This window comes from Pelodiscus sinensis, chromosome 19 (assembly GCF_049634645.1).
Source record: "Pelodiscus sinensis isolate JC-2024 chromosome 19, ASM4963464v1, whole genome shotgun sequence".
Classification (NCBI taxonomy): domain Eukaryota; kingdom Metazoa; phylum Chordata; order Testudines; family Trionychidae; genus Pelodiscus; species Pelodiscus sinensis.
The window spans coordinates 5,050,236-5,076,504 of NC_134729.1; the positions used below are offsets into that span (position 1 = coordinate 5,050,236).

At 63.0% G+C, this 26,269-nt stretch overlaps 3 protein-coding genes across 4 annotated transcripts; 2 read left to right on the forward strand and 1 right to left on the reverse strand.

Moving 5' to 3' along the window:
• The first annotated feature begins 386 nt into the window (after positions 1–386).
• ARF3 (ARF GTPase 3) lies at positions 387–7,270 on the forward strand. The gene is made up of 5 exons (XM_075901988.1): positions 387–526; positions 3,329–3,548; positions 4,670–4,780; positions 5,129–5,253; positions 5,393–7,270. The coding sequence occupies exons 2-5, from the start codon at positions 3,401–3,403 to the stop codon at positions 5,552–5,554; spliced, it is 546 nt and encodes a 181-aa protein (XP_075758103.1). The 5' UTR covers positions 387–526; positions 3,329–3,400; the 3' UTR covers positions 5,555–7,270.
• A 4,050-nt stretch (positions 7,271–11,320) lies between these two features.
• Positions 11,321–22,421, reverse strand: LOC142818935 (uncharacterized). Its single transcript, XM_075901989.1, has 2 exons — positions 22,190–22,421; positions 11,321–16,962 (listed from the first exon to the last, which is right to left on the reverse strand). The coding sequence occupies exon 2, from the start codon at positions 16,602–16,604 to the stop codon at positions 13,656–13,658; it is 2,949 nt and encodes a 982-aa protein (XP_075758104.1). The 5' UTR covers positions 16,605–16,962; positions 22,190–22,421; the 3' UTR covers positions 11,321–13,655.
• On the forward strand, positions 20,255–26,051 carry FKBP11 (FKBP prolyl isomerase 11). Of its 2 annotated transcripts, none has more exons than XM_075901995.1 (6): positions 20,255–20,384; positions 21,522–21,587; positions 23,054–23,141; positions 24,256–24,289; positions 24,875–24,945; positions 25,817–26,051. In XM_075901995.1, exons 1-6 carry the CDS (start codon positions 20,361–20,363, stop codon positions 26,032–26,034), a joined length of 501 nt encoding a protein of 166 aa, XP_075758110.1. In that variant the 5' UTR covers positions 20,255–20,360; the 3' UTR covers positions 26,035–26,051. The 2 variants fall into 2 exon arrangements, with proteins under 2 accessions (XP_075758110.1, XP_075758109.1); XM_075901994.1 differs by lacking the exon at positions 20,255–20,384 and adding an exon at positions 21,134–21,313.
• Positions 26,052–26,269: the final 218 nt, after the last annotated feature.

The window sequence follows — 26,269 nt, forward strand, 5'->3', positions numbered from 1 at the left end:
TAGCATGATCTCCACGCACACAGCCTGCTCATGCACCACAGCCCCCCATTAATACAACGTGCTCCCCCTTGCAGACCTCGCATTTCAGCCTCACCATCGCCATAGGAGCCCTCCATGCATTTCAGCCTCCCTACTCACGCTCCAGCCCCCGCGTGTTCCACCCCCACGCTGATGTGACCCCCCCCCCACGCATCATCCACCGGCGTCGAGCCTCCCGCCCCCCCAGGCACGCAGCGCCCCCCCCAATACTTCACACCCTTAGGTCCCCTAATACACCCCCATGCAGTCCTCCCTTGCACGTCCCCTCCCCTACAGGTGCAACCCCCCCATGCATTGCAACTGTTGCCATAGCGACCGGCTCTGATGTCGCGAGGTTTGCTGCCCCCCCCCCGGCTCCCCAGGGCCAGGCGAAGCTCTCGCGAGATCGCTGGTGCGTGCCCTGGGCTTGCTGCTTCCGGCCGGCGGGGGCTGGGTGCAGAGTCAGCTGGGGAGGAGGGGGCGGGAGGAAGAGCCCGAGCCGGAGCAGGTAGGCGCGGGGCGCGTCGGGGGGGGGCAGGCGCTGCAATGGGCCCGTACGGGGGGGGGGGGGGCAGGGCAGGCGCTGCAATGGGCCCGTACGGGGGGGGGAGCAGGGCAGGCGCTGCAATGGGCCCGTACGGGGGGGGAGGAGCAGGGCAGGCGCTGCAATGGGCCCGTACGGGGGGGGGAGCAGGGCAGGCGCTGCAATGGGCCCGTACGGGGGGGGGGGAGCAGGGCAGGCGCTGCAATGGGCCCGTACGGGGGGGGGAGCAGGGCAGGCGCTGCAATGGGCCCGTACGGGGGGGGAGGAGCAGGGCAGGCGCTGCAATGGGCCCGTACGGGGGGGGGGGGAGCAGGGCAGGCGCTGCAATGGGCCCGTACGGGGGGGGGGAGCAGGGCAGGCGCTGCAATGGGCCCGTACGGGGGGGGGAGCAGGGCAGGCGCTGCAATGGGCCCGTACGGGGGGGGAGGAGCAGGGCAGGCGCTGCAATGGGCCCGTACGGGGGGGGGAGCAGGGCAGGCGCGGCAATGGGCCCGTACGGGGGGGGGGGAGCAGGGCAGGCGCTGCAATGGGCCCGTACTGGGGGGGGAGCAGGGCAGGCGCTGCAATGGGCCCGTACGGGGGGGGGGAGCAGGGCAGGCGCTGCAATGGGCCCGTATGGGGGGGGAGCAGGGCAGGCGCGGCAATGGGCCCGTACGGGGGGGGAGCAGGGCAGGCGCGGCAATGGGCCCGTACTGGGGGGGGAGCAGGGCAGGCGCTGCAATGGGCCCGTCCTGGGGGGGGAGCAGGGCAGGCGCTGCAATGGCCCTGCCCGAACCAGGGAGCACCCTGAGTGGGATGGGGAGGCAGGGCTGAGCGTGCGGGGGGGGCAGGTCGTCTGGGGTGCACACACGTCAGTCGGGTCTATTACTCGGCGGGGAAGATGGGAGTCTGAAGCAGGGTGGGGGGGCAGCAGGCCTGCCCATGTCGTTGCCAGTAGGGAGCCCTGAGAATGGGGATGTCTCGGATCCAGCAGAGGGGCAGGACCCCAGGGTGCCATCCAGAGTGGGGTGGCTGGGGCTGTGCCCTTCAGCCAGAGCAAGGAGCCCAGCACGCAATGGGGGCAGCAGGACTCACCCCTGCTGCTGGGGGGAGCTATTTTTGGGGGACTAGATGCTGCCCCGTTCTCTTGAGTGTGCCCCCCTCAGCTCAGGGGCTGCCTTTCTCCCTGGGGGGCCCATCTTCCCCAGGCAGGGGGGCCAATGAGGAGGCTGAGGGACCTGTGCTCTTGCCCCCATGCTGACCAGAAAATACCCCCCCTATGGGTTTTCCTGCCCCCCCCCCCCATTATTCCATGTAAAGAGTTGGGGGTGGAAGGCAAGGACCAGTGTCCTTACCATTAGCCATTTTCCAGCCTGGGCCTTGCCTTAATGTGGGGTGGCTTGGAGCTCCTGGGGCCAGGGCATTCGGGCCCAGGGAAAGTCTGAGGGGGCCCTGGCAGGGCAGCATGTCAGCTGGAGATGCAGGCAGGCTGCCGTGGGGAAGGATCAGATGGCTGGCAGGGGGGCACTGGGATCTGAGGGAGCCAGAGGAGGGTGTGGTGGGCAGGGAGTGCTGCTACGCCGAGGCAGGGAGCGGCCTAAAACACCGACCCAAGGAAAAAGGGTTGGAAGAATGAGAGGCCATGGTGCTCCCGTCCCTTGTGCAGGGACCACAGAAAGGCCTACTGGCTAGTATGGGGGGAGCTGAGAGCCAGGACTCCTGGGTTCTGTTCCCAGCTCTGGGAGGGAAGTGGAGTCAGGAGTTTGGGAATTCTTCTGTTGACTCCTTGGCCTTGGGCAAGTCCCTGGCTCTTTGCCTCAGTTTCCCCTTCTGTGCAGCATGTTATGGCTGGTCTGGACTCTTCTCCTGGGGGCTGAGGTCTGTGTGCTGCGGGGAGGCCTGTTTTGATTGGCCAGCATGCAGTGATGGAAGGGGGGGGCCTTTCCCTACTGTAACCCCCCCCCATCCTGCATGTGCTGTTCCTTGCTGGCAGCACTGCTGTGACCCTGCGCCCATTGCCTTTGAGGCCAACACTCAATAGAGGCAGAGTGAAGGCTGCCGATCCAGCTGGCCGTGGTGGGCGCTGAGCACAGCCTGGCACAGCCGACCCCCAGCTCTGCCTTTCAGTATTGTGATGCAGGGAGAAAGGGCCCTTGTGGGACTGTGGCCCTGCCCTGGGCTCTGGACTGATCTGTCTCACAGGTTGCCTGCAGGTCTTCCTACCCCCCAGGCTGCGGGGCTGGGCTGGGGTAGCCTGGAGCCAGTGGGTCAGCAGCCCCCCACCTCCCCTCCCCTCCCCAGCCATCACCAGCTGCCCGACTAGGAAGGCCGGATAAGGGGCGCCCGAGAGGTGGGGCGGGTTCTTGAGTGGCCTAGGGGTTAGGGCATTGGCCTGGGGATGCCCAGGTTTGTGGGTTTGAGCCCCGCCCACCTAGGGTGCATCCTGAGGGCCAGCACCAGCTGCCCCATTAGGAAGGCTGGACAAGGGGCACCCTGGAGGAAGGGAGGTGGGGTTGGTTCTTGAGTGGCCTGGGGTTAAAGCATTGGCCCGGGGACCCCAGGTTTGTGGGTTCAAGACCTGCCCACCTGGGGTGCATCCTGAGGGCCAGCACCAGCTGTTGAACACATGGAGGTCTGTGCTGGCATAGAGCTGGGACTCAGGGCCAGACCCACCTTGCCATGGAGCTGAGCTTCTGGGGTGTGCGCCCCCAGCAGCCGGCTGCACGGGGAGGTGTTGTCCCCCGCGGGCACCAGATGCCAGCCAGCCTTGCCCTTCCTGCTGCCCAGGAACCGGCCTCGACGCCAGGCGTGCGCTGCAAGTGATCCGGCCCCAGAGCCCCTGCACTGCTCCCCGCCGCCATGGGCAACATCTTTGGGACCCTGCTGAAGAGCCTGATTGGCAAGAAGGAGATGCGTATCCTGATGGTGGGGCTGGATGCGGCCGGGAAGACCACTATCCTCTACAAGCTGAAGCTGGGCGAGATCGTCACCACCATCCCCACCATAGGTAGGGCTGGAGTGGGGCCATGGCCCTCGGGGTTCAGACCAACCGGACTTGTCCCCTCCTCCCCTCGTCGGTCAGGCTCACGGGACTCTGTTGTGACAGGCATGGGGTCCTGTCATGCTAGCCTGGGGGTGGGAGGAGAGGACTGTCTGACCCAAAATGGGCCTGGGCTCCGGCTGGTTTCGTGGGGCATTTGGCACCCCACAGAACACATCATTGAGGCTCCTGGGCAACGTTCGCTTGGATTTCTTCCATTCACGTGCGGAATAATTTTTGTCACTTGCACTGAGGCATGTGCAAATGTGCACCATCTGTTACACAACACCTAGCTGTGGGCGCTCTGCTAATCAGTTGGATGGCATTGGGATGTCTCCTGAGTGGCTGCACAAGCGCCCAGCTTGCAGGACTCGCTGCCTCTGGGTCCTGTCTGCATCACTGGGAGGCGAGTGGCGGGCGGGGTCCAGTGATTAGAGCAGATCTGGCCTGGGAGCCGGAACTCTCAGTTCTATGCCCGGCTCTAGGAGAGGAGAGGGGTCTAGTGGTTAGAGCAAGGAAGGCTGGCCGCCTAGATGCCTAGATTCTATCCCTGCCTCTGGATGGCTAGAGAAAGGGGGAGGAGGATGGATTGGGAGTCAAACCCCTGGGCTCTTTGCCCTGCTTTGCTGCCCTGCTGGAGGCAAGTTGCTGACTTAAAAACACATAAGGACGGCCACACTGGGTCAGACCGAAGGCCCATCCGGCCCAGTATCCTGTCTGCTGACAGTACCCAAACCCGCATGCCCCACAGGGAGTAAACAGAACAACCCTCACATGATCCCTCTGCTGTCGCCCATTCCCAGCCCCTGACAAACAGGCAAGGGACACCATCCCTCCCCATTCTGGCTAATGAGTGATGGATCTAACCTCCATGATGGACCGTCTGTGCCTCAGTTTCCCCATCTGTACAATAAACCTGACCTGCCCCACTGAGGTCCCCCGTGCTGTATCTCAGGCCAGTACCCAGAGACCCCGCATTGGCTGGTGCTGAGCAGTGCCCCTTGCTGACAGAAATGCCTGGGCAAAGAGGATTGAGCTCCCTGCCGGGCACAGGGCCAGACTGCGGCTAACCTCTTCCCCCATTGCAGGGTTCAACGTGGAGACCGTCGAGTACAAGAATATCAGCTTCACCGTGTGGGACGTGGGCGGCCAGGACAAGATCCGGCCCCTGTGGCGGCACTACTTCCAGAACACCCAGGGTACATCGGGCAGACACCCCGCCCCCGACTCCCTGTCTTCAGAATCCAGCATGGAGGGGGGGGGGGGTGTCCCATGCCCTTCCCTTGGTGGGGGCTTTCCCTCCCCCACCCAGCAGTAGTCCAGGCCTGGCTGAGTATATGTGGGTGCAAGGGAAGGCTAGAGGGTTTGTCGATTCCCACCCCGCACCTGCCCCGCCATGGTGTGAGTGAGTAGGGGGAGGGGAATTGGTGAATGACTTTGTGCGACCCCCCTTTCAGGGGTCGGGTGTGCCCGGTCACACACCCCACCCCACCGCAGAGTGGGGCTTCCTAGCTGGGAGTCAGCGGGTCGCACCCTTCCCCCCTCAGGGCTGATCTTCGTGGTGGACAGCAATGACCGGGAGCGGGTGAACGAGGCGCGCGAGGAGCTGATGCGGATGCTGGCCGAAGACGAGCTGCGGGACGCCGTGCTCCTCGTCTTCGCCAACAAGCAGGTGGGTTCCCCCCTTCTCCCCCCCCCCCCGCGTTCATCCCCAGAGCTCCTGCCCCTGGCTGGCCCCCTAACCAGATGGCAAGGTGCCCATCGCTGTGGTGTCTGGTCAGGCCAGCTTGTAACCCCTTCCCTCCCCGCAGGACCTGCCCAACGCCATGAACGCAGCGGAGATCACGGACAAGCTGGGCCTGCACTCCCTCCGTCACCGCAACTGGTACATCCAGGCCACCTGTGCCACCAGCGGCGACGGGCTCTACGAAGGCCTGGACTGGCTGGCCAACCAGCTGAAGAACAAGAAGTGAGCGAGAGCTGCCCCGTCCCACCCCCCGTGCTGCGAGGGGCCGGGCGGAGCCGCCTTTCTCCCCACCCCCTCTCAGGCTGGCGGGGCCCATCGGCTGCCCGGGCGGGGCTGTTTGGGTCTCTTCCCTCCTCCCCCTCTTGTTGGGTTTTGCTTTCTTTCCGGCACCGGTTGCTGTGGGTTTGATTTGGGGTCTCAGTTCTGGTCCCCCTGGGGTTTGCATGGATCTCAGTGTGTGTGCGTGTGTGATGAATATATAGATATATAAATATATATGGGGCGGGGGGCATCTGCTTCCAAGTGGGGCAGGCTCCCTGCCACCTGGGGGCCACAGGCTGGGGAGGGACCAGGGGGACACAGACTGCCCCATGTGTGGCAGTGGCCTTTTCTTTTGTGTTGTTTTTATGTTGTTCTTGGTGCCCTGTGATGTGATTCTGAACACGGAGGTGAATTCCTCAAGGCAGCTTTAAGTTTTGTGTAAGGGGGTTTAGGAGGGGGGCCTGCCCAGTCTGTGCTGGGGGGAGGATTTGGGGGGAATCTTTGGGGGGGGGGGTTGCATCACATTCCATCTTTTATCTCCTGGGGGTTGTTGAATTGCTTGCTAGGGCAGCGCTCCCTGCTGGCAACATGGCTCTTCCCCAGCCCTCTGCTGCATGTGCCCTGAGAGCCCCTGCCAGCCCCCACGTTCCCTCACCTGCCTTGCACCACCAAGCTGCAGACACGAGGGGGGGCCGGGTCGGCGGAGTCTCCATTCCAGGGAAGTGAACGTTCCCGAGGGGGCCAGAGGGGGCAGGGTGGGAGCGGTGGGGTGTGGATTTGGGGGCAGAATGGGGACCATGGTGGACATCGCCCCCCCCTCCTCCTCCAGGGTTTCAAAAGCTGCCAGCCCCTTAGTGCAGCTCCTGTGTAGCACCAGCAGCCGGCCCTAGCGTCCCCCTGCGGTTCCCTGCATCTCCCTGAAGGCCCCCACAGCTGCTAAATGACCCCTTCCCCCCAACCTCACCCAGAACAAAGCCAGGCTCAGTGGGGCCCCTCCCCCCATCATGTCGCTTCAAGAGGCTGGATTCCTCCCCCTCCAGCCGGCTCCCCCTTGTTCGTCCACCAGCCCCTTTTCTGTGTCAGTGGGGGGCTATGGGAGGGACCCCCGCTGGCCACTGGGGCTGGTCTATAGCAGAGGAAGGGTAGCCGGGGGGCCCCGTGTGCCAGGAGGAGAGCTCATTGGGCTCGCTTGTTAGGGCTGTTCTCAGCAGGCTGGTTAGCAAGGAGTGTATTCGGTTTTTCTCTGCCCCCCGCCCCCCAGCAGCCAGGCATGTGACTCCCCAACCCTCTCCCCCAAGATGGAGGGAAATTTGATCTCCCCTGCCCCGCCCATTGGGGGAGCCACCCCTAACCAGCTGGCAGGGGACAGCCGGCCTGCGCCTGGAGCTCCCTCCCTCCCTTGTGTGCAGCTCAATGATTGTATCGAACGTTCCCCCCCTGCCCCGTGGACGGCTGGCCGAGGGCTGTAGATCCTTGTACTGTAAGCGCCTCCCCAGCACATGTATTTATACCCCCGGTCTGTGCTTGGTGTGACATGTTGCCCGCGGTTCTGCCCTGGCTTCACCACCACCGCCCTGGGACATGGCCTGTGTGCAGAGCACCCCTGCTCCCCTTGGCTCTTGAGGAGTTGGATACACGAGGACTCCTGTACCCCCATTGAATATTAAACATGTTTTATGTAGAGCTGGCCCGGCCTCGCTTCTTTCCCCTCCTGGGGCGCCTGAAAATCTGAGCCACTCAGCTGCTCTGTCAGGTGGGGAGGGAGCCAGGACCCGTGGGTGTTAGCTCTGGTGCTGGGAAGGGAGTGGGGGCTAGAGGATTAGAGCAGGGGGGCTGGGAGGCAGGATTCCTGGGTTTTAGCCCCAGCTTTTCCACGGGCTCCCTTCAGAGCTGGGCTGAACCGGTAGGTGGCCTGGATCTGGTGTAAGATGTGCTGTACGCACCCCCTGCCCTTGAGTACCAGTGCAGCCAGGGGCCCTCGCTGGGCCGGGGGAGGGCTGACAGACAGGCCGGGGCTGACTTTAATTAGAAAGAGCTTAGGGGAGTGATGGCACTGAAGAGGCAGGGAGATCCGGCGCTAGAGAAGCTTTACACACACTCCCCCCGAGCCCTGTTTTTAAGGGGATATTGGCTGAAATGGTAAATCCCATTAGCTCTAATCCGGGCTGAGGGAGGCGGATTGTGCCTGTTCCGCACTCTGATTTGAAAGAAATGGAGGCAGGGGCTGAATCCTCGCCCCAGCCCTGGGCCGGCCCAACTTGGGGAGGTGGGGGCAGCCGGGAGGAAGGGTGCTACCTGCCTCTGGAGAAAGGACGTGGCAGCCGGCTCTGGAAGGGAGAGGGGCACCTGGGTCAGGACTCCAGTTCTGCTGTGTGATGAGCTGAAGTGGGGGCAGGTTGTGGCATTCACACTGCTCCAGCCCAGTCACCCTCCTCTTGCTGGATTCACCCCATTCCCCTTCCTGCGCCCTCCTGCACGCTGGAGAACTTATGCCGCCTCGGCTTGGCCTTCAGCCATGCAGCCTCAGCCCCCGCCAGGACTGGGCCTCCAATCCAGCATGGAGTACCACAGTGGGGCAGAATGGACGTTCCAGAGCGGCGCAGTTTAGATGGCAGCTGGGGTGAGCAGTGCTGCTGCCCCGGGAGACCTGGGGGTACAGCGGTGCCCCACCACTGTGTCATGAGAACACCCAGAGGGGGAGACAGGCTCTACCCGGGAGCAGGCACAGGGCCCTGCAGCAGCTGGGGAGAGCCAGTCCGTGCCCCAAGGCGCACTCAGAGGTGCTGTACAGACAGCCCCAGTGGCCCTGTGCCATTGAGGGCTGGTCCCGGCTCACTCACGGTGCTGTTGAGGGCTGCAGGTGCCAGCCCTGGGCTCTGCCAGTCTGAGCGAACCGGTGAATCCGCTGGCAGGGTCCAGCTGCAGACGTGGGTGTCTCCACGCGGCTCAGGCAGGTTCCCCACCTCTCAACTGTGCTGCTATGGGCACAGCTCAGGAGGCTGAACTGTGTCTGTACACGGGCTCTTCCCAGCCTCGCTATGGCAGTGATAAATGCACCCCTTGGCTGGGGCCCTGTCCCATTTCGCCAGCCTGCTCGCACTGCAGGGCCTTGCTGCACCGGGGCTGTTCAACGGGGCAACTTTGAAGTGCAGATGAGACTGAAGGGCCTTGGCCAAGCTCCGGTAGCATGAGGAGCTGGCACCTTCCCTACGGGCAGAGCACAGCCCATGGGTTCTGCTGTGCCCCACAGAGGGGCAGGGCTGGTGCCGGGGCAGGGCGTGAGAGGAAAAGGCCAGGCCTAAGCCCCTGGGTTTAAATGCCCCTGCCGGAGCCTGGCTACTCTGTTGCTGAATTGAGCCAGCGCTGAACCGCAGCTGAGCTCGTGCATGGCAGGCCCACGTGGGGGGCAGGACACAAGTGAGGGGCGGGGTGCATGGAGGGGGAGAGACGGAAGCCTCCCTCTCCTCCCACAAGACCGGGCAGTGGTGCTGAGGTGGGGGCTGCGGGCACCAGGCCTGAGCCCGGGGTGGCACCGAGTCGTGGGTGAGTGACTGAGTTGGGATGGTCTCTTAAGAACATCACATGCCTGGGCACAGGGCGGGGGCCACAACTCCCCCCCCCCCCACGCTCTCCAGAGCTATTGCTGCCCCTCGGTCCCCCGTGCGAGGAGCAGATGGTCAGAGCAGGGTGAGGGGGACTGAGGTCTCCTGGGCTCTGGGAGAGGAGAGGGAGCCAGGACTCTTGTTTTCCTCCCCGCGCGTCGGCCCGAGCCACGGCTGCAGCAGCTGAGAGGTGACGGGGCCCGATCCTGCATCCCATCTCTCGCCTTTGTTCAGGGGTCTGTTGGGGCTTCCCTCCCCCATCCCAGGCCGGAGGCTGGTGCCGAGTTCCCACCAGCCCGTCCAGTTCAAATTGTCTCTGGGGAAGGGAGGGGGCCCAGCCCCAAGTTGCCCAAGCCCCCATAATCCCATTAGAGCCCCATGGCCTGAGCCGCCAGCCCGTCTTCGCCACATCACGGCAACCGGGGCTGGTATGTCGGTGCAGGCGGCGGGGCTGCGGCCGGGGAATGACAGGCGTGGCCCAGACAATGGGAGCAGCGTCCTGGCGGGGGAATAGCTGGCATGCCGATCCCGTCGCCCTGGGAGCCGGCACCACGGCTCAGCCCACGCTCCCAGGACCAATCTGTCTCCCCGTGGCGCCTTGTGCTGCTGGGTGGCCCCAGGGCCCGTTGCTGCCGGGTGATGAGCAGGCTCCCAGCCAGCCGCTGACCCTGCCGCTGCTTGGCCTGGCGAAAGCAACATGCCCACAGGCCGGAGGGCCGGCCCACCCTGAGCCAGCTTCTCCCCCAGAGCCACACTCCGCCCGGGGCCAGGCACCGCTGAGCGGGACGACTGGGTGCTGGGGCTGCGAGGCAGCTGGAAGGGTACGTGCAGCTTCTATCGCCCTTCTTAGCAGGGCCTGGCTGGTGGCTACTGGGGTCGGCAGCTGTGCCCTGGGGTCGGTGCCTTCCAGCCAGTGGCCGGCGGCGACTGTAACCGAGCCTGCCAGGCTGTCCCACCCGCTGTGGCCAGGCCCTGTCACCGAGTCATGAGACGGGCCGATGTACTAGGGGGGACTGCGCACACCCTCCTGGCCCCTTCCTCACGCCCCAGCGCCCTGGTGCCGGAGCCTGCCCCAGCCCTGCAGGGGCTGCAAGACACTCGCAGCCGCCATGGCCCAGGCATCTGCCCAAACAGCCTCCCCCAGGGCTATGCAGTCCCGGGAGCCGCCTGGCTCTGCTTGTGCCTGACTCCTGCCTCCTCGCACTGATCAGAGACCGCTGGTGGGAATTTATTCCCTCAGGCTCCGAGCTCTTGGGGGCAGATTCTGTGTCTCCCGCTGTGCCTGGGCAGCACCGCCACGGCCTGGTCTGGTTCCCTGGCTGTGCTAGGGGCTGCCCAGACAGGGAGGGAGTCGCTGTCCCTGCCATGACCCAGCACCCCAACCCAGGAAGACGCATTAGCCCCATAGCACAGGGGTGGTGTCATGGCCCAGTGAAATGAACTTGTTTACCCAACATCTCCCCACGGGGCAGCCGCAGGGCCAAGAATGAACCCAGATGTCATAGAATCACAGAACACTAGAACTGGAAGGGACCTCCAGAGCTCATGAAGTCCAGTCCCCTGCCCTCACGGCAGGAGCAAGCACGGTCTAGATCATCCCCGAGTCCTCAGCCAGCGCCCCAAGCGCTAGATCACACCCCCCCTCCATTCTGCGGCTTCAGGGTGCTTGGGGCAGGGCCATGCCTCCATCTGGGCACCAAACAGCCTCCTCCAACACAATTCAGGTCCAGGGACCTTGAACATGAAATGAGGTTGACTGAGTCCCTGGCAAGTCAAAGCCTCCACAAGCATTAAGGGCCCCATTTGGACCATGCCAGCTGGGATGCTCATGTGGCGAGCTTCCCCCCAGCAGTGCCCTACGCGCACTGATAGGCGGGTCCAAATGGAACCGGAGGAATTTTTGATGATTTGCTGCCACCTACTGGGGTTGGGAGCTTGGTGCCCTTAAAGCCGGGCAGGACCTAGTGGCTCTGCTCCTGCTCAGGTCTGCCTGCCACTCTGGAAGGCTGGGTACAGAGCAGTGCGGGGGTGGGGACTAGGGAAGAGCAGGCACTGAACCCCAAGTGTCACCGCAGGGCAGGGAGCCACCGGGCCCTGCACCCCCATCCGCAGCCAGACGTGACACTCAGTCGGCAGGGAGAAGGAAGGTTTATTAGTTCACAGGGACACAGCGCAGCTCAGACTTGTCAGCACAGGAACCGGAAGCCAACAGCACAATCTACCCTGAGCCGGGCCTTGGCCTCCATCTCTGCCCCCAAGCCAGCCACCTAGCAGCATACCTGTCTCCAGCCCCACCTGCCCCTTTGTCCAGCCTCCTGGGCAAAAGGTGTCACCTGGTGTCACACCCCCTCCCGGGCTCAGGTTACAGTGAGCCTGGCCATTGTGTGCCTGATGGGCTGAGCATCCATCTCCAGCGAATCACACCCGAAACCCCCATCCCCATCTAGATAGCAATGCAGTGCCCAGGGAAACTGAGGCACACACAGACGGGGTTACTACAGGACAGCTGAAATCTCATGCGACGTGACATAAAGCAGAGTGAACACAATCCCCACTTCCTCCCATCTCTCCCCCCTGCAGCCTGAACCAAGCAGGGGCGCTTAGCCAGAGGCCTGGGGAAGTTCAGACCCCCCACTCCGAGAAAAAGCATCGGCCCTGCCATTCGCACTCCCCTTAACATCCATCACGTCCATGTCGTGATCCCGCAGGAGCAGGCTCCATCGCAGCAGCTTGGCCTTGGTCCCTTTCATTTGGTGCAGCCAGGAGAGGAGGCGGTTACACCGTGAAATGCTGCCCAGCCAGATAGGACTGCAGCTTTCTAAGGGCCCACTCCAGGGCCAGGCGTCCTTCGCTAGGGCTGCATAGTTCTGTTCCCGGGGCAGCAGCAAGTACACAATGGGGCGTTGCTCCCCTTTTTCATCCACCTGCATCAGCACCGCTCCCAGCCCTTGTGTCTCAGGCGTCGGTGAGGCCCATAAAGGGCTCGTCACAGGCTGGGTTTACTGGCTAATGACACAAACATTGGGGTGATAAGCCAGGGCAAAGCTCTCCATCCCCCTCAGCAGCTGGTCCACCAGGCGCAGGAAGGTGGCCAGCGCCCCCTTGAGGCCGAAAGGCAGGACCAGGACCGCTCAGACCTCCACAAGGATGATAAACGCCAATTTCAGTCTGGCATCAGGGTCCAGCAGTACCTGCCAATAGCCCTTAGTGAGGTCCATGGTGGTGAGGTAGCGAGCGCCCCCCCAGCTTGTCTAGGAGCTCATCAGGTCCAGGCGTGGAGTAGGCACTGGACACAGTGATGGTGTTGAGCTTCCGATAGTCCACACACAATTGGATTGATGGTCTTCTTGGGGAGCAGCACCGCTGGAGAGGCCCGGGGGCTGGAGGACGGTTGGATCACCCCTACGGCCTCTCTTTCTAGGTCCTGGGCCGTCTTCTCCGTGGCTCTGAATGGGGAGCAGCGCACAGGAGTGGGGTGCCTGTCTCTACCCAGTAGATGGTCAGGTTAGTGAGACGGGGCTTGTTGGAGAAGAGTTGCTGGTGGGAACGCAGCACCTCTCTGATCTCTGTCTGCTGGGCAGGTGTTACCTCAGGTGGGCAATCCTTTTTGACCGGGGGGGGGGGGGGGGGGGGGGGGAGCGGCCCTGAGCTGTTTCAGAAGGGGTGGAGCCAGGTGGAAGGGGTGGGGCCAGGATACTACCCCACCCACAGACCCTGATTGGTCTGTGGGGGGGGGAGCATGTAAAGTCTTTGCCCCCGCCCCACCCAGAGGGACCCGCCCTGCCCAGAGGGAGGCACCTGCACCAGGAGGAGACTTTGCACTCCCCTCCCACCCAGGGCCGGACCAAGCCATTCTGGCGCCCCGGGCAGACTGTTTAATAGTGCCCCGGGGTGGGGGAGGGCGCATGCGCAGCCCCGACCCCGCGCTGGAGCGTGGGGGAGGACACGTGGAGCTGGCGGCGGCAGGATGCATGGGCCCAGCCTGGGTGGTCCATGGGCCATGGGCTGCCCAGGGTGGTCCGAGCCTGGCCATGCAGAGCCCCGTGGCCGCGGGGGGGAGGGTGCTGCTGGCTGGCGCTGCGGGGGTTAACGTGACCCCCGCCCCAGGCGGCCACTTCAGGGTGGCCGCTGGGAGCTGCTGCAGCCTGCGATCCGGGAGCCGGGCACGTGGCGCCTGATGGCAGCTATAAGGGGCACTGCGCGCCACTTACAGCTACCATCAGGCACCCCCTATAGGTTGGCGCCCCGGGCAGCTGCCCGGCTAGCCCATGCCTTAATCCGGCCCTGCTCCCACCCCCACGTTAATCAGGGCTTGGGGGCGGGGGAGCGGCAGGACCTCCGCAGGCCGGATCTGGCCCATGGAGGCCCTTTTACCCACCCCAGTGTTAGCTGGTCAGAGAGGGGGATAGATTCCAGCAAGGAGTCAGCCCTGGTCCCAGGGAGAAGATCCACCTAGGGATCGTTTCACAGCCCCTCCAAGTGCCTACACACGGCCAGCCCCGAATTCTCCCTGCCCCGGTGCGGTTTGATCATATTGACGTGGTACACCCGGTGGCTGGGCGCCCGGTTGGGCAGCTCCACCACATAGTTGACCTCATTTAGCTGCTTGGCGACCTTGAAGGGGCCGTCCCAGGCTGCTTGCAGCTTGTTCCTCCGCACGGGGATGAGAGCCATGACCTGGTCCCCTGTGGCGTAGGCACGGGCCCGGGCGGTGCGGTCATACCAGATCTTTTGCTTCCCTTGGGCCCTGCCTAGGTCCTCTCTGGCCAGGCCCAGGAATTCACCGAGCCTTTCTCGGAAAGTCAGCACATACTCCACCACCGCATCTCCATCAGGGGAGGCCTTTCCCTCCCATTCATCTCTTATCAAGTCCAGGGGTCCCCTCGCCCGTCTCCCGTACAACAGCTCAAATGGGGAGAATCCTATGGACTCCTGGGGCACCTCTTTGTATGCAAACAGCAGGTGGGGTAAATACTTGTCCCAGTCCTGTGGGTGCTGGTGCATAAAGGTCTTTAGCATCTGCTTTAGCGTCCCATTGAACCTCTCCACCAGCCCACTGCACTCTGGGTGATAGGCGGAGGCCCAGGTGTGCCGGACCCCACACCTCTCCCACAAGCACTGGAGCAGGGCGGATATGAAGTTGGATCTCTGATCTGTATGCATCTCCTGGGGGAACCCCACCCTCCTGAAAATGGTCAGCAGCGCGTCAGCCACAGCGTCTGCCTCAAGAGAAGGCAACACCACAGCCTCAGGGGACCGAGTAGCCAAATCTACCACCACCAGGACGTATTTCTTCCCCGACTGGGTCACCTTGCTGAAGGGTCCCACTATATCCATCACCACCTTCTGGAAAGGCTCCTCTCTGATGGGCACTGGCCTCAAGGCGGCCTTCCCCCCCCTCTGGCAGGAGTCGCAGGACCGGCAGTACCGCTGGACAGCACCAAAGACCCCAGGCCAATAAAAGTTCTGGAGCAGCCTCTGCCTGGTGCGCTGGGTCCCCAGGTGTCCCCAGAGCGGGACGTCATGGGCCAGGTACAGCAGCCTGTGGCGATACTTTTGGGGAACCACCAGCTGCCGCTGAACCCCCCATAACACCACTTCCCCTGGAGGGACCCATTCGCGGTACAGGAATCCCTTCTCCCACAGGAACCTCTCCTGGCAGCCTTCCCCCAGGCGCTGAGCCGCACCCAGACCAGCCTGGTGCCTCCACTCCTGCAAGGAAAGGTCTTTCTGCAACTCGGCCTGGAATTCAGCAGCCGGGGAAGGGATGGGGACCGGTCCCCTCTCGCTGCCTGTGTCACTGCTGAAACCAGCCCCCTGGAATGCCTTGTCTGCTGGGGTAGGCCCCCGCATCCCCTGCCAGGTACCCTCCCCAGGGCCAGGGCAGAGTGCCTCCTGCCAGCTCTGGCTAAGGGTAACAATCAGGGCACTGGGGGGTCCTTCTGGCCAGTCCTCTAAGTCACCCCCCATCAGCACCCCAGAAGGCAAGTGCGGGTGCACCCCCATCTCCATGGGGCCCTCCTTAGCCCCCCATTTCAGATGCACTCTGGCCACAGGTACCTCGAACGAGGACCCATTGATGCCCTTCAGTTTCAGGTGGGTGTTGGGTACCATGTGGTCTGGCGCCACTACCTCAGGCAGGACCAGCGTCACCTCTGCGCCTGTGTCCCAGTACCCTGTGACCTTCCTCCCATCCACCTCCAGGGGAACGAGGCACTCACTCCGCAGGGGCAGGCCTGCCCAGTTAACCCTGGGACCTCTGGGTTTGCTCCGTCTGTCCTGGAGTTTGGGGCACTGAGCCTTCTTGTGGCCCCTTTCCCCACAGCGATGGCAGGTCAGGTCCCGTCGGTTCCCTCGGGCCGGCTGGGCCGCCCAGGTAGCGGTTGTCCCCCTAGGGAGGAGGTTGCTGATTCCTCTCTTCTGGGGGACCCCAGTGGGCACCTCCCCCTTTTGCACGGCTGCGAGTCGATCTCTCCGGGGCTCACTCCCGGGCCAGCTGTCTGTAAACGCATCAGCCAGCCGGCCTGCGCTGGGCAGGTCCTCCGGGTTCTTGTCCATCAGCCACAGTCTCAGGTCAGGGGGGCAGATTTCATAGAGCTGCTCCAGGACCATCAGCTTAACCAGATCCTCTGTGATCTGGCTCCCAGCCCCGACTACCCATTTGCAGACGTATCGCTCCATCCGGGAGACTAGAGTCACGTAGGTTTCCTCAGGGCCCTTCTGCGCTCTCCGGAATTTCTTCCTGTACTCCTCAGGGGTCAGCACGAATCTGTGCTCTAGGGCTTGTTTGAACAGTTCGTAGTCTCCCCCCTGAAGCCCACCATCCATTTGGCTGAGCAGCTCCATGGCCTCGGGATCCTGAAAGAAGAGGGTGAGAAGCCGGAACCAATCCATTGGGTCGAACTGGTGCAAATCGCAGGTTCGCTCAAAGGCACTCAGGAAGGCATCTACGTCCCCCTCTTCCTTGTTCATTTCAACGTTCCCTACAGTCCAGGCCCCCCTGGGCTCCTCCCTTCTCACTGCAGCCGGGGTCTCTCTGCCTCTCAGCTCCGCCATGGCCTGCTCATGCTGCCGCTGTCTCTCCTGGGCCTCCAATTCCTTTAGCCGCAGCTCCAGCTCCAGGGTTCGCAAATCCGCTGAGGAGGACCCCAGCCAGGATGAACTGCTGCTGGCCGAGCACCTCCTAGTGGGAGCTTTGTCCATCTGGCGGTCAGCCCCCTCTCCTTCCTCAGCCCCTGAAACGCTCCCAGGGGCTGTCTGGCAGCTCCCAGCTGGGACAGGGTCCTGCTCCCTGGAACGATCATTTTCTTCCAGCAGGGCAATTAGATGGGCTTTGGTGAACCCCCCAACGCGCAGCCCTCTCTCCTGGCAAAGCTCAACAATGTCCTTCTTAGGGAGACGGTTATAGGCCATCTCCCCGCTGCTCCCCAGGGTGCAGACTCTCAGGCCAGGGCTTGCAGCGCCCCACGACTCCCAGGAAGAACCCTTCAGAGTGCCAGGTTCCTTGAGGGTCACAGTTGCCCCTCCGCCTCCAGGGACCACTTCCCACAGTTCTCAGGGGAAACCCCTCTTCGGGGTGACACCCTTTTCGAGGATCACAATCGGGCTAAGCTGCAGGCCCCTCTGCTTCCTGGAACTGCTCCTCACTGGCTGTCAGCATGCCTGGCTCTTGCTCGTCCCCCTTCTTTGTGCTGCACCTCAGTCACTGGATGCTCTGTCCATGGGGTTCAGTGCCACCCCTGGGCCCTGCACCCCCATCCGCGGCTCTCAGCTGGCAGATAGAACAGGAGCTTTATTAGTTCACAGGGGTACCGGGCAGACTTGGCAGCGCAGGACCCGGAAGCCGTCAGCACAATCCATCTTGGGAAGACAGGGGCCCAGAGCCCCAGCCTCCATCTCTGCCCCCAAACCAGCCAGACTCCCTCACTCATCTAGCAGCATACCTCTGTCTCTAGCCCCGCCTCCCCCTTTGTCCAGCTTCCCGGGCAAAAGGTGTCACCTGATCACCCCCCCCCCCCCCAGGCTCAGGTTACAGTGAGCCTGGCCATTGTGTGTGTGATGGGTTGTGCATCCTTCCCCAGTGAGTCACACCCGAATCCCCCACTCCCTCTAGATAGCAATGCAGTGCCCGGGGGAACTGAGGCACACACTCGGGGTTACTACAGGACAGTTGAAATCACTTGCAACAGAGTGCCTACAATCCCTACTTCCTCCTTTCTGTGAGAAACAGAAGACACAAAGAGCAAGTCACTCACAGAGAACCCAGGAGTCCCCCTTTAACCACTAGGTTCCTCTCCCCTCCCAGAGCTCAGGGTAGAACCCAGGAATCCAGGCCCTGCCCCTGCTCTAACCACTAAGCCCCTCTCCTCTCCCAGAGCTAGCAGCAGACTCCAAGGGTATGTCTAGATTACATGTGACAGAGGCATGTAAAATAGGCTACCCGACATAGTCCATGAAGCGGGGATTTAAATATCCCCGGCTTCATTAAAATAAAAATGGCCGCCGCGCTGTGCCGGCTCAGCTGATCGTCAGCACAGCGTGGCAGTCAAGTCATGGATCCATCTACAGGGAACGCCTTTGTCAACTGCTCCCTTATGCCTCGTGAAACGAGGTTTACAGGAGCGGTTGACAAAGGCTTCCCCTGTTGACCGATCCGCGTCTTGACTCGCGCACTGTGCCGACGATCAGCTGAGCTGGCACAGCGCAGCGGCCATTTTTATTTTAATGAAGCCGGGGATATTTAAATCCCCGCTCTATTGGCTATGTCGGGTAGCCTATTTTACAAGCCTCTGTCAGCAGAGGCATTTAGTCTAGTCGTACCCCAAGTAGCCTGCAGTTTCCGGCAAGCTCCGGGCAGAGGGTGTTTCTAGCCACCCGGCTCCCCCAGGCCTGCTCCATGCTAAAGGTTAGGTGGGCAGAGCGGTGGTGCTCAGAGCCACTGAGACAGCTCTAGCGAGGCTGGTGGATGAATTTTCTTTGCTGCTCAGGATGGTGGATACCAACACTGAGGGAAACGCCCCTTTTGCCAGCTGCAGTGTGGCGGTAATGCCCAGAACGTGGCCGTGGCCACGGTGAGTGCGCTGGGGAATGGAGCCCGGAAGGGGCACACCTATGGAGAGGCGATTCCTCCAGGGCGGCCTGTTCCCAGCGAGGGGCACTTGTGAATGGTGGCCGGACACCCGGATGGTGGGAGCTATGGGCCGTCCGGGACATCAGCTGCAGTTGGGTCTCCACAGGCAGCTGGTGGTAGAGCAGGATTCCGCCCAGCTGGTGGCGAGAGACTGGAGTCCAGGAAAGGGAGCGGAGCTGAGTGAAGCGCCTGGAGAAAGGGCCATGACTCCTGTAGGACAACTGAAGGAGGGTTGGCTGTCTCTCTGCTAGTGCTTTTGTTTGTTGGCCTTTTCCTGGTTACGAAGGGGATACCCCAGATACCTGCAACCCAGCTTGGACTTGTTTGTGTCCTGGGTGCAGGGTAGTCAAGGTAGGGCGTCGGTGGTGCCCAGTCTGGCCACAAGAGGGTGCTCTGGGACAGCATGCACTGCCAGCTTGCTGGCCATTGGGGCCACTGGTACTGTGTATCAGGTATGGTCAGGCCTCCACCCCAGAGCACTGTGAGATGTAAGGCATGATCAATGCAGCATCTTCTCCCCCAGAAAGCAGGGGGTTGGTTTCCTGTTCCCTGGCCTTTCTGGAGGCCGTGAGCCAAAGGTGGAGTTAGTGCAGTTCAGCAACTGAACAGGAACTAAGGATGTAAAATCCCATTTAATTGGTTAACTGGTTAAATGTTAACTTTAACCACTTAACTGATTAAATGGGGGGGGGCTCAGTCCGGCAGGCGCTCCACCCTGACTGGTCTGGAGCTGCCCCTCAGCTGCAGATGGGGCCTGCTCCAGCCAGACTGGAGCACCCTGGGCCCAAGGTGAGTCCCGCAGGGCTGGAGTAGGTCTGTGCCTGCAGCAGGGGGCTGCTCCAGGCCCTAGTGCAGTGGTCACCAACCAGTAGAGCAGCTGCCTCTCCCCCCACCGATGCAAACCTCCTGCCCTTTGCCTTGGAGCTGTCCTTCCCCGGGAGCCTCCTGCTTGTGGTGCAGGCCAGGGAAGGAAGAGGAGGGGACGCTGATGTCAGGGTGCCCCCTCTCCCACCATATATTCTATCTCCACAGAAGGGAGCGGGGGGGGGGGGGGGCACAACAGGGCTTGGGATGGTGGGAGTTTGCTGGCTGCTTTTGAGAGTGGTGCAGGGCCAGGCCTGCCTTAGCCCCACTGCACCACCACCCAGGAGCCACCTGAGGTAAGCAGTGTCCACCTGGATCCAGCGCCGAACCCCTGCCCCAGTCATGAACCCCCTCCTGCACCCCAACTCCCTGCCCAGGCTTAGCTCAGAGCCCCTCTCGCGCTCCAGATCCCTTGGCCCAAGACCAGAGCCTGTGCCCGAACCCTGGCTGGTGAAAGGGACGGAGAATGGGGGAGGGAGGACGGAGTGAGCAGGGGCGGGGCCTTGGAGAAGGGGCACGAAGGAGGCGGGGCCAGGGTGTTTGGGGTGAGCAGGGGCGGGGCCTTGGAGAAGGGGCACGAAGGAGGCGGGGCCAGGGTGTTTGGGGTGAGCAGGGGCGGGGCCTTGGAGAAGGGGCACGAAGGAGGCGGGGCCAGGGTGTTTGGGGTGAGCAGGGGCGGGGCCTTGGAGAAGGGGCACGAAGGAGGCGGGGCCAGGGTGTTTGGGTCTGAGGTAGATCCTGGATTGCACTTAAATTCAAAAAGGGATCTTGTGCTTAAAAAGGTTGGAGACCCCTGCCCTAGTGATTTCCCATAACCTGTAAGCCTCACCTATTCACTAACCACTGAACCCTCCTGCCACCCACTAGCATCCTGCCGTGACCCTGGTGCTGTTAGTCTGTGCCAGTGATGTGGGGAAGGCCCCACTGCTTGGAGCAGGGGAGTGAGGGGACAGTGGGGTGCTGAATAGGCTGGAACATGCTTTGCACCTTGTGTAGCTGTTTGCATCTGGGCAAAGGACAAATGTAGGAGGAGCTGCCCAAGGGGAGGAGGAAAGGGGGACCTAGTCACACCCTCACCCCCAGCTCCCCGTCTCTGTTCTGCCCTAGAGGAGCCCCCAGAACCACCTTCACCAGCAAGCTGGAGTAACTCTAGGACTGATTTACACCCGCTGGGGATGTGGCCCCATAGGGGCAAGGGGGTAAGAATGATTTACATCAGCCTGGGTACCCCCTGCCCCTGTTAGAAGTCACTGCAGCACCCCCAGCTTGGCTCCCTTCAGCCAAGTGCTGCGCAGAGGGGCTTTGCTGCTGGGTGCTTATCTGGGGGGCGGACGGGGGGGGGGAGGGGTCTGTGACAGCCCAGCCAGCTTCGCACAGCTTGAAAGGGCTGAAGCCCCGGCTGCCCCTGGAGTTAGGGACAGGCATAGGGGACGCTTGGGGCTTTCTCCCCCTGGAGTTTGTCTGGGAACCTGAGGCCTGTGCCCAACCTCCAAACTCCTTCACAAACGGGGTGCAGCCGCCTCCCAGGAACTGGGTGCTGCGCATGCACATTAGGTGACTGCGTCTGGACTCTCCCCCTCCACGCTCATAGCTCCTCTCCCCCACCCCACCAGTGACCCGTCTGGAGCCAGACCAGCCCCCCACACCCTGAACTCGTCTTGCTGCCTGGCCCAGCCCCGCCCTAGGGCTCCTGAGCCGTCCTGCCCTTGGGGCCCCCAGCCAGCGGCTGGACAAGATGTGGGGCGGACAGAGGGCGGGGCTAGCGGGTGTGTTGACTTTCCACGTCAGTGTTAGTGCTGAGGGAGGGTGGGGGGGGGGGGGGGGAGCCACAACTGGCACGTGTCCCCTGTGCCCGGCCGGGGCGGAGCTGCGGCGGGAGGGGGGAAATGACGGTGTGGGAAGGCACCAGGCGGTGCTAGTACCGCCCGGGGAGGGGGAATAGGGCGGAAAGAGGCGGTGCTACCCCCCCCCCCCACACACACACACTCCTTGGTCAGGCACCGCCGTACTGACCATGCTGCCTCGGCTCCCGGCCGCCCCCCTCCTCCTCCTCTTGCTGCTGGGCTACGGGGCGAGGGGGGAGAGCGACGGGGACAGCCCGCCCCCCGCGCTGCAGCTGGAGACCCTGGTGAGGGAGCGGGGCGCTCCGGACCCGGGTGCGGGGGGAGGCGCCGGGCGGACCTGTTCTCAGCTGGGGGGCTATTGAGGGAAGGAGGCGCTGGGCTTGTCCACTGGGGGTGGAGGGCAGAGGGGGGGCTGGAGCCCGGGGTGCGGGGCGGGAGGGGACCCGGGGTGCGGCGCGGGAGAGCCCGATCTGTGACCCCCTCGCCTTGCAGGTGCCGCCCCCCGAGGACTGCGCGGAGCGCTCGGCGCTGGGGGACACGCTGCAGATCCACTACACGGTGAGGGGGGTGGGGCGGGAACACGTCAGCACGGGCGGCTCCTTCCTCCCGGGCTGCCCGACGGGCCCTGCCGCCGCCTGGCCCGCCCGGTCGGTCGGGGAGGGGTCTGCGGGCCGAGGATGTGACGGGGCCGCTCCTGCAAGCCGTGGGGGTGGGACAGCAGCGCCCCCGTGTCGGGACGCTGCTGTGTCTGGACGTGGGGCGCGCCAGCGTCCCTGTGTCGGGGGGGGGGCAGGAACGCTGCTGTGTCTGGACGTGGGGCGCGCCAGCGTCCCTGTGTCGGGGGGGGGGGGGCAGGAACGCTGCTGTGTCTGGACGTGGGGCGCGCCAGCGTCCCTGTGGGGGGGGGGGGCAGGAACGCTGCTGTGTCTGGACGTGGGGCGCGCCAGCGTCCCTGTGTCGGGGGCTGCAGCTGTGCCCCTTCCAGGCAGCCTCTAAGCCTTTGCCGAACAGGCGCCTTCCTTCCCGTTTCTGCGCCCAGCTCCGCCCATTCGCCTCACTGCCACTGCTACGGCCCAGCTGTCCCTTGCGGAGGCCTAGGGAGCCCAGAGGGCGTGGGGAGGGCTGGTGCCCACAACCGGGGTCCCTGCCCCTGCACTCACCGGAGGTGGCGAAGGAAGCAGAGCTGCACAGTCCCAGGCACAACATGGCCAGGGGTGCGGAGTGAGCTGGGGCCACATGGCTCAGCTTCCCCTGCCACTGGTTCCAGTGCTGCCAGTGCCCCTCTCTTGCACTGCTAGACCCCTGGCCTGGCTACGCCCCCAGGCTGCATCAGCTGGGGGAATGGGCGGGACTTGGGGTTGAGGGGGGTTGTCCCAGCTGTTCCCTGGGCTGGGGGGGGGGGGGGTCACATGGCTGGTGTGACGTAGTGGGGGTACCTGGCTGGTTTCTATGCTGCTGGCTCTGGGGTAACCCCCACTGGCTGCCGTGGGTCCAGCAAAACAGGATGAGTCACTATGCAAACGAGTATGGCCAGCCACCCCCCATGGAGAGGAACAAAGGAAGGTGGAATGCTGCCCTGGCTGGGGGGCAGGGCTGGAAGAGGGTTAGTGAGTTCCTGGCTGGAAGGCAGGGAAGAAGGAGCTGGGGAGGGGGCTGGGACCCCCCTATCTCAAGGGGGCACTGAGGCCTCTTAGCCCCAGTTCCTGTAACCAGATTACATCTGTGCTGCGCTGTGCTGGAGGAACAATAAACAACCTCCATTCTACTGGCTGGTGAAGTCTGTTCATGCCATTTCGCGGGGTGCAGGAGACGGGGGACCCCCAACGCGCCATCACAGCTGGTGCCCCCCATTACCCCTCACCAATCGCCCTGTCCAGGGTGATGCCCTCTGCGTGTCTGTCAGGAGTGCAGCAGCGGGAGCTTCCTTGACCAAGGTCCTGGCCCAGCTGGGGTAGCCCTGGCCTGGCAGCAGGTCCCATGGTGGGGTTCTTGGAGGTTACCCACGTGTCAATGTCTCCCGGCAGGGCAACCTGGAGGATGGGCGGATCATCGACACCTCGCTCTCGCGGGACCCCCTGCAGGTGGAGCTGGGTAAAAAACAAGTGATCCCTGGTACGTTCTCCTTGTCTCTAGTACGGAGGGAGGCTGGGCTGGGCCTCCACACATCTGGGCTGAGGTTCTGTCTTTGCCATTGACTGAATGCGTGCCCTTGTCTCAGGTCCTTATCCCCACCTGCGAGGGGCCGTGCCTTTCTCCTACCCTTTGCCATGTCTGCAGAGCAGGAGATCCTGGGGCACAGGCGGTTTCTCCCTTTGTACCAGTGCAGCGCCTAGCATGACTGACCCCCCTGCTCTGTTGGGGCCAGTGCAGCGCATGACATGATGGGGGACCCCCCCCCCGCAGTGTTGGGGCCAGTGCAACATCTGGCATGATGGGAACCCTTGTACTCAGGTGGGGCCTACAGTTGTAATTGGCCTCCTAAGTGCAGTGGATGTGCAGGAGTCTCTTCCAGCTGGTCTCTGTTGGCACCTGCTGGAACGCTCAGCTGTCCAACAAGCCCCCTGCACTGATACAAACTGGCTATTCTCTGGAACCCGCTGACACGTTCCCTGGCTTGTCCTGTCGGCAACCATGCAATGAGGGGCTGTGAAGGAGCCACATACCCTTGCCCTGGTATTTGTGTGACAGAATCTGCCCTTCCAACCAGTGTCCCCTCTAATGGTTCAATCTGTGTGGGATAACTTTTGTTATGTGCACCATCACACGTGCAGTGGTGCACCACCAGTAGAAGCATGCAATGGGTGCTCTGCTAATCAGCTGGATGGCATTTGAATATCAGCTGGGTGGCTGCCCATGCTCTCAGCTTAAAGGGAACACTGCTCCCAACCCCACCCCTTGTAGACATTCAGTAGAGCCTGGGTGGGGAATGGGACCAGCTGGGAGGGGGGAGTATTAGGAATTCCCTGGCTTAGCTCAGGCTCAGGTTTGAGAGGTTTCTGGCTCCCAGTTCCCTGGCCTGCCAGCCCACACTATTGCTCATCCTCCTGTGGTGCCACGAGTCTGACAGAGCTCAGCAGGGCCACAGGCTCAGAAAAGAGGCCTGCTGGGACCAGGGCTGGGAAGATGAGTGATCTCAAAGTGGCCCCGTCACCCAGGAGGGTGACAAACCTTTCTGAGAATCCCCCTGATCTGTGTCTCTTCTTCTGTGGTTTTTCCCTCCTCCCAGGCTTGGAGCAAAGCTTGCTAGACATGTGCGTTGGGTAAGTGATGCCCTGGCTTGTTAGCAAGAGCAGTGGTGGTGTGGCTGGGGAAAGGCATCCTGGCTCAGTCACTCTTAGCCAAAGCAATAGACAAGAGGGGGATCCCCCAGTGCCCCACCCCCGCTCCCACTATGGGGCTCCACATGGAGCTAGTGTATCGTGGATCAGCAGAGTGAGCAGGGGGGCTGGACACACACAGGCAATTCAAATCAGGTCAGAGCTTAGGACGGGAGCCAGCTCTTTGCTGTGACTGCATTTTCCCTCAAGGAAGCAGGGCCTGGGTCGCAGTGTGTGCTCATCTCCAGGCACAGGAAGGGCTCCCTGCCTGCCCTCTGGCCTGGGCTGCCTGCTGGGGGCAGGGCAAGGAGCTCCTTTCATGATGGGAGGTAGCCACGGGCCTGCAAGCTCTTGGAGATGAGTACACAGCTCTGATGTTAGACCTCCCATGGCTGGATCGGGTCTGGGTGTGGATGCAAAACTGCACAGGAGGCTGCTCTCAGTCACTGAGCCAATGTTCCAACCACCTGCCACTGGCCATGCTGCCTTGGCCCCTCTGATGTGCCCCTCTCTCTCTCTGCCTGGCAGGGAGAAGCGGAGGGTGATCATCCCACCTCACCTGGCCTATGGCAAACGAGGATCCCCACCAGCTGTCCCAGGTAACCGCCCCTCGCTGCCACCTCCACACCTGCCCATCCAGGCCAGCCACGGGATTGTTCCTTAGTCTGCCTGAGTTGCAGAGCCAAGCCCTCATGTCCCCACCCCAGGGCTAGGCTCAGGGCTGGCTCAAGCCGTTCCTGCGCCCTGGGCAGTGGGCACGGGATGCATGCGTGGCCCCGCCCCCTGGCGCGCTGTGCATCTTACAGCTGCAATCGGGTGCACAACGCCGGATTGCAGCTCTAAGGGGCGCTGTGCAGCCCCCGACCCCAGGCATGTGGCACCTGATTGCAGCTCTAAGGGGCACTACGTGGCCCCCGGCCCCAGGCACGTGGCGCCTGATGGCAGCTCTAAGGGGCATTGCGTGGCCCCCGGCCCCAGGTGTGTGGTGCCTGATTGTAGCTCTAAGGGGCGCTGTGAGCCGGGCGCGCAGCACCCCTTACAGCTGCCATCAGGCGCCCCCCATAGGTTGGTGCCCCGGGCAGCTGCCCAGCTAGCCCCCCCGCTTAATCCGGCCCTGGCTAGGCTACTGTTAGGTGTGTCTCTCGCCACCTCCCAGCCCTCTGATTACTCACCAACTCCTGTCACAGACTCCGCCCCCTGGTGCCAGGTTGCCAGACACCCGGATGTTGTGTCCCCCATGGCCCGCCAAGGAGGGAGGGAGCTTGGGCTCTGTAGCCCCTTTAGTCCTTGGCCTGCCTGGAGAGGCTGCAAGAGCTGCAGCCACCTCATTTGCTCTGGGCGTGGCAGCCTGGGGATGGCCTGCTCGGGGGACTGGAGCAGTACTGGTCCTGTGTCAGCTGTGCCAGAACCACTCCTGCCCCTGCCTTGTGTGTGGGGAGCTGAACTCAGGCACGTGCCCTCTCTCCCCAGCTGACGCCGTGCTGCAGTTTGACGTGGAGCTGGTCGGCCTCTCCCGCGCCAGCCACTGGCAGAAGCTGACGAACGACGTGCTGCCCCTGCTCTGCCTCGTGCTGGTCCCAGGCCTGCTGGGCCTGATTGGCTACCACCTCTACCACAAGGCCAGCACCCCCCCGGGGAGCAAGAAGAGGCTCAAGGAGGAGAAGAGAAACAAGGCCAAAAAGAAATAAATCTCTCCCCAGTGTCAGCACCTGCTCTGTGGCTGCTTGTCAGGCGCCTGTGGAGGAGGGGCCAAGGCAGCAAGATGGGCTTGAACCCTGCAGGTCAATGCTGGGGTGAAGCCAGCTCCCAGGGCTTAGACAGGGTAGGATGAGCGAAGGCATCTCGCTCACTCAGCTGCTTGGCAGGACCTGGCCTGCAGAGCTGCGCCAACCAGGCTGCTTGGATGATGCCCTCAGCTCCCCT

Bases quoted from the DNA above. Each gene is read 5' to 3' on its own strand.
- ARF3 (XM_075901988.1), top strand. From the start codon at position 3,401: ATGGGCAACATCTTTGGGACCCTGCTGAAGAGCCTGATTGGCAAGAAG. The intron at 3,549-4,669 runs GTAGGGCTGGAG...CCCCCATTGCAG, and splicing joins CACCACCATCCCCACCATAG to GGTTCAACGTGGAGACCGTC. The intron at 5,254-5,392 runs GTGGGTTCCCCC...CCCTCCCCGCAG, and splicing joins TCGTCTTCGCCAACAAGCAG to GACCTGCCCAACGCCATGAA.
- LOC142818935 (XM_075901989.1), bottom strand. From the start codon at position 16,604: ATGGCCTATAACCGTCTCCCTAAGAAGGACATTGTTGAGCTTTGCCAG.
- FKBP11 (XM_075901994.1), top strand. From the start codon at position 21,200: ATGCTGCCTCGGCTCCCGGCCGCCCCCCTCCTCCTCCTCTTGCTGCTG. The intron at 23,142-24,255 runs GTACGTTCTCCT...CCCTCCTCCCAG, and splicing joins TAAAAAACAAGTGATCCCTG to GCTTGGAGCAAAGCTTGCTA. The intron at 24,290-24,874 runs GTAAGTGATGCC...TCTGCCTGGCAG, and splicing joins TTGCTAGACATGTGCGTTGG to GGAGAAGCGGAGGGTGATCA.